This window comes from Capra hircus (assembly GCF_001704415.2).
Source record: "Capra hircus breed San Clemente chromosome X unlocalized genomic scaffold, ASM170441v1, whole genome shotgun sequence".
NCBI lineage: Eukaryota > Metazoa > Chordata > Mammalia > Artiodactyla > Bovidae > Capra > Capra hircus.
In genome coordinates, this window is record NW_017189516.1 from 48,114,728 (window position 1) to 48,127,238 (window position 12,511).

Sequence of the window (12,511 nt, forward strand, 5' to 3'; positions counted from 1 at the left end):
GTAAAGAATCCTAAAAGGAAAACCTGGTGGCTTCATAAAAAAAATGTTAACAAAAAGAAAGTATTGTAAAGTAAAATAAAGAAAAAATAAAAATTAAAAAAAGAAAAAAGAGTACTAAGGACTTCCCTTAGTGGTACTATGGGTAAGAATCCACCTGACAATTCAGGGGACATGGGTTCGATCACTAGTTCGGGCAGATTCCACATGCTTCAGGTCAACTAAGCCCCAGTGCAGCACAACTGCTGAGCCCACATGCTGCAGCTACAGAAGCCTGCATGCCCTACGGCCAGTGCTCCACAACAAGAGAAGCACCTCAGCGAGAAGCCCGTGCACAACTAGAGGCTAACGCCTGCTCGCTGCAACTAGAGGAAGTTAGTGCACAGCAACCAAGAGCCAGCACAACCAAAACTAAGTACGTTTTTGTAATGTTATTTTATATATATAATGCATTATGCTGATAATAGATTTAAGATTCACATCTTGACATTCAACTACAAATCTTTTGGGGACAAGATTTAGGGGACAAAAATTCCTTAAAACTGCTAGATTCACTGCTTGCAAATCTTATACATATATACAAAAAAAGCTTTCATTTTTCTTTCTGTAGTACCTTAATTTTAAGATTAAATTTATTCCATCATAAAAGGAATGGGGTGTACACTGGAACATTTTCTAAAAATAGTTAACAGTAATTGTGTTTTCAAATGACAAACAGTTGCAAGGACCCGGTTTGTTTTCTTTTTTTAATGCTTTTTTCAGAATGATTTTTTTTCAGTTTTATTGAGATATAATTGACATACAACATTATAGTCATTTAAGGTACAACCAAGAACCTGTTTTGTCTTTTTGTTGTTGTTGTATTTAAATGGCTAAGGGGCTTGCCTACTGCTGTCCCACAGACCAGGAACCCTCTCCCCTTTAGAGCTTTAGGAAAACTCTTAGCATCAGAAGAGTTTGTCAGACTCCCCTTGGTAGCTATTCTGTTCCCAAAATGGGGAGGGGGATGCACTGGGGCACTAAACTTCCTCAAGAGCCAACCTATGTCAAATATTTTTCCTTCTCTAAAGGTCCCCCGTCTATGTCACCATCTGCCTTTGGTGCTCTGTCCTCAGAGCTTGGACTCGCAAGTCGAGAAGTTTTTTTCTGGGGCCATTAGTAAATCTTTCCACTTACATCCACATCCTGCCTCCAATCACAACAGTCTATGATTCTATAGTACTGCAGGTTTAGATGTGCTGTTCTTGTATTTTTTTCTTAATCCATATAAGTAAGTCAACCTAAGGAGTCAGGGAGACATGAATTTGAAACATTCCTCTAAAGTTACCCTATAATCTTGAATAAATTGCCCTTTGAACTCTTTAACTTACTGTCTTCATCTATAAAACAGAAAGCAGCCACATAAGGCTTTGAGGATTAAATTTTAAAACACTTAAGCAGAGGGTCTGGCTCACAATGCAAATGTTTGTAAACAAATTATAAAATTTGCAGATATTTTAGTCATTGTGAAAAGTCTGTCATACTCTGAAGAACCTGAATCCTCCCTCTCCCTTTTCATGTTGTACAGTATTATATTTAAACTTTTGTGTATACAACAGTATGCTCACCACCAAAAGTATCATTTCCATCCATTACCAGACAGTTGGTCCCCTTTACACATTTCAGCCTCCCCTACCCCTTGCCCCTCTGGGAAGTACTACTCTATTCCCTGGATCTATGTATTTTTATTTGGTTTGGTTTGTTCCTTTATTAAAAAATATTTTATATTCCACATGAGTGAAATCATACAGCATTTTTCTTTCTCTGTCAGACTTTATGCTAATTGAAAATAATACCATCAAGGTCCATCCAAGTATATCAAGATTTCATTTTTTCTTTTTTTTTATGGTTGAGTAGGATTCCACTGTGTAATATACACCACATCCTTTTTATCTGTTCATCTGTTAATGGACAGTTAGGTTGCTTCCATATCTTGGCTATTATAAATAATGCTGCAATAAATATGGAGGTGCACATTATCTTTTTGAATTAGTGTTTCCCTTTCCTTCAAATAAACACCCAGGATTAGAATTGCTGCATCATCCCTCCCTTTTTAAACTTTACAATAGTGTAAGTGAAATATGTTATCTTTCCCTTTTGCCCATAAAACTATCACAACCGCATTTTAACACAGATATAATTTCTCTCTCAGCTTAAAAAAATTAATACGAGTGTACCATGAAATCAAATTTGGACACACACACCTTAGAGAACATGGGTAGGAGTAAGTAATTTATATAACAAATTAAAGCACTCTAAACTGTTTATAAAACTAGAGATACATATTTAAGATTCTAGTCAAATAAACATATCCATTTCCTTAGCTATCTTGCTCTACCAAATAATGTGGGTATGGGCACTAATATTTGGATACTCAAAATACAATACAAAATGTATCCTACAAACTGTAATGATTGGTCAACTTACAAGCACAGTAGAATTTAGGAACTTGGCTTCCCTGGTGGCTCAGCTGGTAAAGAATCCGCCTGCAATGAGGGAGACTTGGGTTCGATCCCTGGGTTGGGAAGATCCCCTGGAGAAAGGAAAGGCTACCCACTCCAGTATTCTGGTCTGGAGAATTCCATGGTCCATGGGGTCACAAGAGTCGGACACAATTGAGTGATTTTTCCCTTTCACTTTACTTAGCAAGAAGCAAACTTATTCCTATGCCAAACATTTTAATCATCTACACTCTAATCAAATTCTTAAATCCCTTCTCAAAGACTCAGAAACAGACTCACACTAAAATAGACAAAAGGTAGTGGTTACCAGGTCATAAAAAGGTACATGAGGACTTCCCTGGTGGTGCAGTGGGTAAGAATCTGCCTGTCAATGCAGAGTATACGTGCTCAATCCCTGGTCCAGGAAGATTCTACATGCCATAGAGCAAATAAGCCTGTGCACAAGCCACAGCTACTGAGCCCGTGCGCCTAGAACCTGTGCTCCACAACAAGAGAAGCCACCACAATGAGAAACCCGTGCTCCACAACTAGAGAGTAGCCCCTGCTCACTGCAATGAGAGAACGCCCGCTTAAAGCAACAAAGACCAGCATTGCCAAAAATAAAGAAATAATTTTTAAAAGGTACATGACATCTTTTATATAAGAATATATTCATGTTACTAAATTCAAAGCATCTGGAATTGGCAATTTCTTTTCTTTATGAGATGTACACACTTTCCCTGGATACAAATATATACAGAACTCATATAAGAGAATAAAGGGCAGCAGAACAGGCTATCTCAAAACAGCAAATGTAGAGAGGCTTTCTCTGAACTCCCCTTTATCTACCTAGAGACAGAGCCCCCAAAAGGAACTAAAGTATCATAGATCCCTCCCCGAGGGATTTAACCAGGGAAGATGGCCTCTTAACTCCCCTTTATCTACTAAAGACAGAGGCCCCCAAAGGAACTAAAGTATCATAAATCCCTCCCCGAGGGATTCAACCAGGGAAGATGGCCTCTTAACCCCCCTTTATCTACCTAAAGACAGAGCCCCAGAAGGAACTAAAGTATCATAGATCTCTCCCCGAGGGATTCAACCAGGGAAGATGGCCTCTTATCACAGCAGAAGAGGCTGACACCACACCCAAACTTTGTTACGCAGTATCACACCTCTTTTTCTACTCTTCTAAGGGCCCCGTCTATTTTTCCTAAGTTATCTACTCTCACCTAAGACACCTACGTCCTCCTTTCCCTGTTAGGATCGTATTTTAGCCTAAATTCTAAAGCTACCTCTGAGTTGCTCATTTTCCTGTGTATCTTCCATGTATACATGAGTGTAAAGCATTAATGAACTTGTTTTTCCTCTTGTTAGTCTTCTATTACAAGGGGTCCCAGGCAAGCATTGGAAGGATAGAAGCAAACTTTTTCTTCCCCTACAAGATCATCCATCATCTTAATTTTCTTCTTTAAAAAAAATATTACTTATTAATTTATTTGGCTGCAATGGGTCTTAGTTGGGGCATGTGGGATCTAGCTCCCTGACCAGGGATCACATCCAGGCCCCCTGCATTGGGAGTTTGGAATCTTTAGCCACTGGACCACGAGGGGAGTCCCAATTATTTGATTTCTTAACCAATTACACTTAAAGCTGTTTTAAGAAGGCACAATTGTGATCAACAACATCATATCATCACCTGACTTAATAAAAAAAGCATTTATCTGGTAAAAATAATTACCTGATAGCAGTCTCCTTTAAGATTGTCTAAGACATCACCACACGTTTTTCGCATGTATTTCTTACATCCGTCAATCACCATTTGGTCAATGTTCAAAATAGGTTAAGGAGAAATTTCCCCTGTATTTGAACATGTCAAAGGATTCTGAAATACTTTTTTAAAAGGTAAAGATGAACATAACATTTTTCACACTAATTTGGGTATCATATAGTTTAAAACAATGAAGAATGTGACGATGACTTCATTTGGGCACCAAGGACACTCAACAGGCACTGCATTATGGAGAAGCCATCTCAGCAACTGCTGGGCAGTCGACACGGTACAAAGGTTGCCTGCTCTTTAATTCTCAGTTCTGCTGCTTTGTTGGTGGCCTGTTGGTAGCCATATAAAAAGGCTACTGGTGCTAAGCTGAAATCTTTGTTCAAAGTAATCTTATAACATTAACTGTAGTATTAAGACAAAAAAGGAGGAAGGGAACAAAGTTCACCAAACTTAATCTCTTATACAGCAAAGGATATCTCTACCATAGTCACCATCTTTGGTTTCAGTTTGACTATTTCACATAATATGCCCCCATCTCCACCTCCCAGAATCAGTACATCTTTGCCACTGTAATCTTCTTTGCCACTGCCCATGATGGCCCGGGTATACGCCAAATCACTTTCCGCCAAATCTAGGGAGGAGAAACATCCAAAATGGTGACTTAACCAAAGCCTCAGAGTACCCGACTTATCATTCCAGAAACTGCTAGAATCTAGAAAATTCAGACGTTTTCCTCTTCAGTCTTTAAAAACTCAGTATATAGAGTTTTGGTGGTTTTTTTTTTCCTTTTGGATTGTGGACTTTTCTTCATCCCTACTCATCTAACACCCAACATGTTACCTACATAGATTATACACATATATAGTTTAGTTTAGAAGAAAATTCAGTCTTTAGCCTGTTCTAATATGATAATTAACAAGCAATTGCATATTTCCAGATGAAATATAACAGCAGAGTTGCTTCAAAAGAATATGAGAGGGAGAAAAGTGACTGGAGTTTAAGGGAAACAAGACTGGCCAGGAGTTGATCACTGTTGACACTCAATGGTGAGTATATGTGGGTTCATCTTACTGTTCTGTCTACTTTGGTTTGAAATTTTCCACAACTATGACTTCCTAATAAATAAGCAATTAATATAAAATAACCAACAAGGATCTACTGTATAGCACAGGGAACTAGACTCAATATCTTAACAATAACCTGTAAGAGAATGTTAATAAATATGTATTTTATATCTATGTATACATAAAAAAAAGAATGTCAAGACAAAGTTTTCATGACTCTACTATAAAATATGAAAACTCAGACAAGCCACAGGTAAATCTAATGTAAATATTCATCTCAAAAACCAAACACACACAAAAGTAACCAGCAGTGCCCAATGACACACCTGGACAAACCCACAATGGTGGTATGTCAGGAAAACACAATCTAAAATTGTCACTTTGTTATATGATTGGGGTAGAGATGGAATACTTACTAACATCCCCACTGAGGATGAGAATATTCCCAAATTGCTTTGAGTGTAAAATTTTAATGTTCTGGTAAGGTGAGTCTTCATCATACACCACTTTATCGATGTCGTACTCAACCAGGCGACCATCAGCAGTGGGCCAGTATCTGTCAATGGCCCCTCCTCGAACTATGGGTGGTAATCTGGAAAAAAAGGTAAAGAAGGAAAACAGGAATGAGCCTTACAACAAACTGCTTAGGTGAGGCTGCCTTAAAAGAAGACCTAGGAACAAGAATGTTCCACATGGAGCCACATAGCCTCAGACAGACTCCTAAATAGTATACAACCAACTTAAAACTTGAACTTTGAGGGCTATGTAAGAATGGCCACTACCAAATTTCAACACTGTTATATATTAAGAACTAACTTGGGGCTTCCCTGGTTAGAATCCGCCTGCCAATGGAGAAGACACAGGTTCAATCCCTGGTCCAGAAGATGCCACAAGCATGGAGCAACTAAGCCCATTCACAACAACTGCTGAGCCTGTGCTCCGTGTGTGCGCTCAGTTGCCAACTCACTAACTCTTTGTGACTTAATGGGCTGCAGCCCACCAGGTTCCCCTGTCCATGGGATTTTCCAGGCAAGAATACTGGAGCCTGAGCTTTAGAGCCCCGGAACCATAACTACTGAGCCCACATACTTGCAGCGACTACTGAAGTCCATGCTCCACAAGAAGAGAATGAGGAAGCCCTCACAGCATAACTAGACGGTAGCCCCCACCTGCCACAACTAGAGAAGAGCCCAGGCAGCAACAAAGACCAGGCATGCCCAAAATAAACAAACAAATAACTTAAAAAGCACCTCTGCAAAAAAATTTATTTATTTGGCTGTGTCAGGTCTTAGTTGCAACATGCATAATCTTTAGTTGCAGCAAGCAATCTCTTAATTGCAGCATGTGGGATCCAGTTCCCTGACCAGGAGTCAAACCAGGGCCCCCTGCATAGGGAGCTTGGAGTCTCAGCCACTGGACCACCAGGAGAGTCTCAAGAATTTACCTTTTTTAAAAAACCTTTCTGTAATACTATAAATTTTCCCTAAGAAAATTTTTTTTAAGTTGAAGGAGAAAACGGCCACTAGAGACATCATGCTTCACGCCCAAATACCCTAGCAGGAAGGACTCCCAAGAATGCCTGCATCACCACTTTGCCACTAGCACGTTCATCCAAGTGCACACACATGTAATACCATCACCTAGCTCAGAATCCATGTTTAAGTGTTCCCAACTGCCCAACTATCTCCTTCATAACCATTCTACTTTTGACTAAGAATCCCAAACTGTATTTTGCTTTTCTACCCTCATTTCATCTAAAACAGATAGTTGTCACTGCCATCCCTTCCCCGGGGGTTTCATGACTTTCACATCTCAGCAAAGTCCAGGCCAAGAGTTCTACAGAAAATCCCTCTGGTGGGTTTGCCTGAAGATCTCTTCAGTAGGGTCACGTTGGCACATTATGCAACCATCACATCAGGGACACTGAGACGTATGCCTGTCCTAATTGGTAATGCTAAGCGTGACCATGTAGTTAAAGCCAATGCCCCCAAGATCCCTCCATTTGCAAAGGTACCTTCTGTCCCTTTGTAATTATGAAGCAGGGTGTGGGGAGGCGGGGCTGGGGGCAAGTCCATGAAATCCGAGTCAAGAAAACCGGGTCAAGTTCCTTCACCAGTGGCGTCGAGAAGATTCTTGCCTGAACCAATTATTATGAGAATGTCTGCCAACTGATGATTTTCTCATTCAGTCCTTTTTGTAAATCCTGAGTATCTTACACAGAGTGAGTAACTAGAAACTGCCAGCAGAGGTCACTACATGACAGGGAAAACCAGACTTAGAAAGGGGGCTTGTCAAATGAAGAGGAACACAAACAAGGTGAGAGCTCACTGCGCATACACCACAACCACTTGCAAGTTCTACGTCCTTAAATACAGCGGGGTTCACGGTAAGCAAACCCCAGGTACCTAAAATGCTGGGCTACCTCCGACTTGCTCTCAAACGTCTTTGCTCTCCCTGCTCACTTGTTTCCAAGAATACAGTCTGAACCTGTTACAGGTTAACAAGGCTTTCAGTGAAGAAATATTGCGTCCGTGCTAAGTCTCATCAGTCATGTCCTACTCTGTGCGAGCCCATGGACTGTAGCCCACCAGGCTCCTCTGTCCACGGAATTCTCCAGGAAAGAATCCTGGAGTGGGTTGCCAATCCCTTCTCCAGGGGATCTTCCTGACCCAGGGGGTCGAACCCATCATCTCTCATGTCTTCTGCACTGGCTCTGGGAAGCCCCATGAGGAAATACTAATATTTGTCAAAGGCACTGAATTTACAAAGCAAGTTTCCATAAACTATCATTTACTCCCAACTCCTCCTGATTTAACCACTTCTTCATCTTCTGGAACAAATGCAGCTGTTGGAATTAGAGAGCTAACAATTTTTCTTGTAAAATGTCGTTGCCCCAGCAGGACAACCCCCGTGAGCAGGCAAACGGGACTTGGGAGAAGCGTCTCCCACCCCTGGCTGATGAGTGGTGGGAGCGGAGCCCCTGTGACACTGGATGGAAGCAACATCAACTCAAGGGCTTCTGGGGGAGGAAATCCACCCCTCGGGGTTGACAGCCAGCCAGCTATTGGCAGTTACTGAACTCTTGCACAAAACCAATGTAAACAATGTCCATTCTCAAATGTGTCAATGGTGCCTTAGGTGCAGGTAGAGTATTGCAACACAGTCGTTTTTAAAGAGATCCAAAGAAGCAAGATCTTTAAGGATGGCTTCACCTTGATGAATTACTCATTCTATGATACCCAGCAGGACCCTGGGGGCTCCTAGGCACAAAAGTCTTTCTTTGTCCCTCCATTTCTTGACGACAGGAAATAGGCTTCCTTCAGCCTCCAGGATCTTCCCTGAGTTCCAGGGAGTAGGTTCAAACACATGCTAATCAGAGAAGGGAGGGGATATGGACACAAAGGAAGAACAGTCAGAAGAAACAATAAGGCAGCCTTGGGGTAGAGTCCTGGTTCCCATCAAGGGATGCACACAAGGACATCTTTGAGAAGTTTGCAAAGACTGAAATTCTCACCAGGTAGGAGAAATTAAAGGTATGCTGCCCACAGGGGAGTAATCATTTCAGATGTTAATAATTCAGTCTCTAACAATGTCATTTCTCAGACAGCAAAGCGCAACATTCTTGTCCTTTTGAGGCCAAAAACAAAGGGCCTACAACAAAGTATTCCCAATAACTTCCTGCCCCCTCCACCCTGATTTTATAAAAAGATGTAAAAACAGTGACAAGGAAAAACAAGGCCTGTGCTGTGTTTTGAACTGAAATCGGAAGTGTAACTGCACTCTCACTTCAAAAATTCCCACACCACAACCACACAGGAACCAGATTTCATGACTGCTGAGGCCCATAAACGCATTTCATCTATTCATTCATCCTAGAAGTAACCCCAATAAAAACCACACCAATAAAAACAAAAATCTGGCATGTTGATGTTGGCCAATTCTTTATCACCCAACTAAAGACACAGTGGGAACCCATTCTATTCAGATGGATCAATTCCGGAAAGATTAGGTAAACTTTGCAAACAGGAAAAGAGGGAAATTTCAGAAGAGTGTGGGTGTGGACAAGTTCCTTGAGGATGAGGAAGGGCCTGAGGATCCGTAAACTGAACTCGGGGGGGGTAAATAAGTCTGGCTGCTCTGACAGATTTCAACCAAGCCACCAAGTTCTACACTATGTCCTGCGGTCCTGCTCTCTTCACAGGCAGTTTCCTGCCTTGCATTCAAGTTGGAGGTTAAACAAGTTTCTAATTATTTTACACCAGCCCTGGGGCTTTCCTCCAGGCTGATCAAATTTAGCAGGATGAACCATTAAGTACTTAAATATCCTTAAACAGCCAGTAAGGATTCCCTCTAGTGGAAAATGCCCTGAACTGGAGAAGTCTGTATTCTGGTCACTTCTAACAGTGATGGTCTGACCTTAATCAAGTCTCTCTGTATTACTGCGTCTATGTATTTGCCTTTATGAGCAAGCTGTTATTGTCGTTCAGTTGCTAAGTCCTGTCTGACTCTTTGCAACCCCATGGACTGCAGCATGCCAGGCTTCCCTGTCCATCAACATCTCCCAGAGCTTGCTCAAACTCATGTACATCAAGTCGGTAATGACATCCAACCATCTCATCCTCTGTTGTCCCGTTTGCCTCCTGCCTTCAATCTTTCCCAGCATCAGGGTCTTTTCCAATGAGCCGGGTCTTCACATCAAGTGGCCAAAGTATTGGAGCTTCAGCATCAGTCCTTCAGAATATCAGAATATTCACGACTGATTACCAGGACTGACTGGTTTGAACTCCTTGCTGTCCAGGGACAGACCCATTTTGGGGGGTCCGATAAGGAACCAACCAGGCAGAGCAAGGCCAAACCGCTCAGAATAACTTATTGTGCAGCCATGATTAATTCACATTCTTAATTCCCAGGACCTGCCAGACTCTACCCCTCCCAAAGAATGCCAAAACTTTACTTCTATCAAAGCTCTTCTAACATCTGACACCAATAGTACATACGTCTGTGCTGTCCAACATGTGTTGTCCAATAGGGCAGTCACTAGCCATTAGCTAGTGACAAGAGGTAAGGAAATGAATTTTTTTTTATTAACTTAGTTTTAAACAGACACAGGTGGCATAGTAGCTGCACTCAACAAAAGCTTAATGGTCTTCATCATCAACTGAAAAGAACCTGTTAGGGGAAGCACACTGATTGAAACCGCCCACCTGGGCCAGGCACCATAGTAACCATTTGCATGAGTTGTTTTATGACAGGAGATCCTGATAAGGAATACGGAACTAATAAGTCACCACCAACCGGAAGAGTTTGGGAAAGGTCTTTTGACACCGCGTGTCCGTCCACTTCCCAGAATCCCTCTTGCTAGCATCCATCTTGGCTGAGTGATGCGTGTGCCACCAGGAAAGACTCTGAATTAGAATGAGTGGCCAGGGACTTCCCTGGTGGTCCAGTGGCTGAGACTGTGTGCTCCTAATGCTGAGGACCAGGGTTCGGTTCCTGGTCAGGGAACTAGATCCCACATGCTGCAACTGAGACCTGGCTCAGCCAAATAAAGACATATTAAAAAAAAAAAAAGAATGAGTGGCCAAAGACCACCCGGAAACTAATCCCATCACCATAAATCCCGAGACTGTGAGCCACCAGGCAGAGCAGTTCTCCTGGGTTCCCTTACCCTACTGCTCTCCACCCGGGTGCCCTTTCCCAATAAAACCTCTTGCTTTGTCAGCACATGTGTCTCCTCGGACAATTCATTTCCAAGTGTTAGACAAGAGCCCAGTTTTGGGCCCTGGAAGGAGTCCACCTTCCTGCAACAAACCCACTGGGGGTGCTCAAGGTAGGTTGGCTCTGATGGTCTTGCAATGTCAATATCATCCTACCTGAAAGCACTGAGGCAAATTTTCTATCATCCCACCCTGTCAAAATCTCTTAAAACTGCTTAATTATACTGTGGGGCCCAGAACTCTGAGGAAAGATAGATGATTTTTTTCTGTCAACTGGACACAGTTGAGGAGCAGTTTTCTAGCTCCTCTTTGAGGTGCCAGCCCCATCTGATTCTCTGTGTTACAGTTTCACCCCTTGGGATCACTGTACATTCCTTACACACACACAGACACACTCACACTCACACAGAAGTTGACTGATCTCTTCCACATCTTACATAGACACTGCTACCACCATTGCGATTATTTTATTGATTGTTTTTATTGTTGTTTACTCACTCAGTTGTGTACAACTCTCTGCGACCTCATATACTGTAGCCTGCCAGGCTCCTCTGTCCACAGGATTCTCCAGGCAAGAATACTGGAGTAGGCTGTCATGCCCTTCTCCAGGGGATCTTCCCACCCAGGGATCAAATTCATATCTCCTGCATTAGCAGGCAGATTCTTTATCATCTGAGCCACCAAGGAAGCCCATTTTATCAATGAACCAAATATAAAAGAACGTTCAGGAGTGGACTTACCGCTTTACCCGCTCAGTACTGTCCTGACTCAATTCTTTCATTCTTTCTTCTACTTTGTTCAAAAGCTGCAATTACAAGAAAAGAAATCAATGGGCTTATCAAATAAGCTGAGTAGAGAGCTATATTACAGACCAGGAGGTGAAGGTCATGTTGACAGAGCTGTTACTCTGGCAGGTGTCCAGATGTAATTGTCCTCCCCTAGCTCTCCAGCAGCCTGCGGGCCTGGCCCAACTCCATACTCCCCTGCCATCTACCCCTCCCACTGCCAATCTCACTTCAGCCTATGGTATCAAGAGTATCAAAAGATATCCTAAGTAATAGGAAAGGGGAAGGCTCAAGGATATTGCAGCTATAATATCCTGGTTAAAGGTTTACATTCCCTCCGGTGCAAAGTCAAGTCATTACTCACTATTCAAATGGTCAAGGGAAAGATGAGAACCAGGTTACTAAAAATCACTTGAGGAACAATTATTTTTCTTCTAAAATCATTTATCTGAAGGCAGCCAAGTTTAAAATTAACTGGGAAGTCAGCAATTAGGTGAAAATGATTTTATCATTGAACTGAGCTGTTTTTGTGATCCTTAAATACTTGAGTAAATAAAAGTGGAAAACTGACACTATCGACTTCTTTGCCTTGTGCATCGCCGTCGTAGCTCTGAAGATCCAGCAACACCAATCCATGCGGGTAAATTCTCAAATTGGCAAAGCTACAGAGGAGAGCATAATTGTAAGG

The 12,511-nt window shown here is 42.0% G+C and overlaps 1 protein-coding gene across 1 annotated transcript in view; it reads right to left on the reverse strand.

The window, feature by feature from the left end:
- SMS (spermine synthase) overlaps positions 1-12,511 on the reverse strand; it is a 49,120-nt gene that overhangs the window by 12,784 nt on the left and 23,825 nt on the right. The window contains exons 3-7 of the mRNA XM_018043925.1: positions 12,395-12,485; positions 11,779-11,843; positions 5,738-5,913; positions 4,734-4,888; positions 4,216-4,305 (exon numbers count right to left, since the gene is read on the reverse strand). Coding sequence (XP_017899414.1) covers positions 4,216-4,305; positions 4,734-4,888; positions 5,738-5,913; positions 11,779-11,843; positions 12,395-12,485 — 577 coding nt within the window. The remainder of the gene's footprint in view (positions 1-4,215; positions 4,306-4,733; positions 4,889-5,737; positions 5,914-11,778; positions 11,844-12,394; positions 12,486-12,511) is intronic.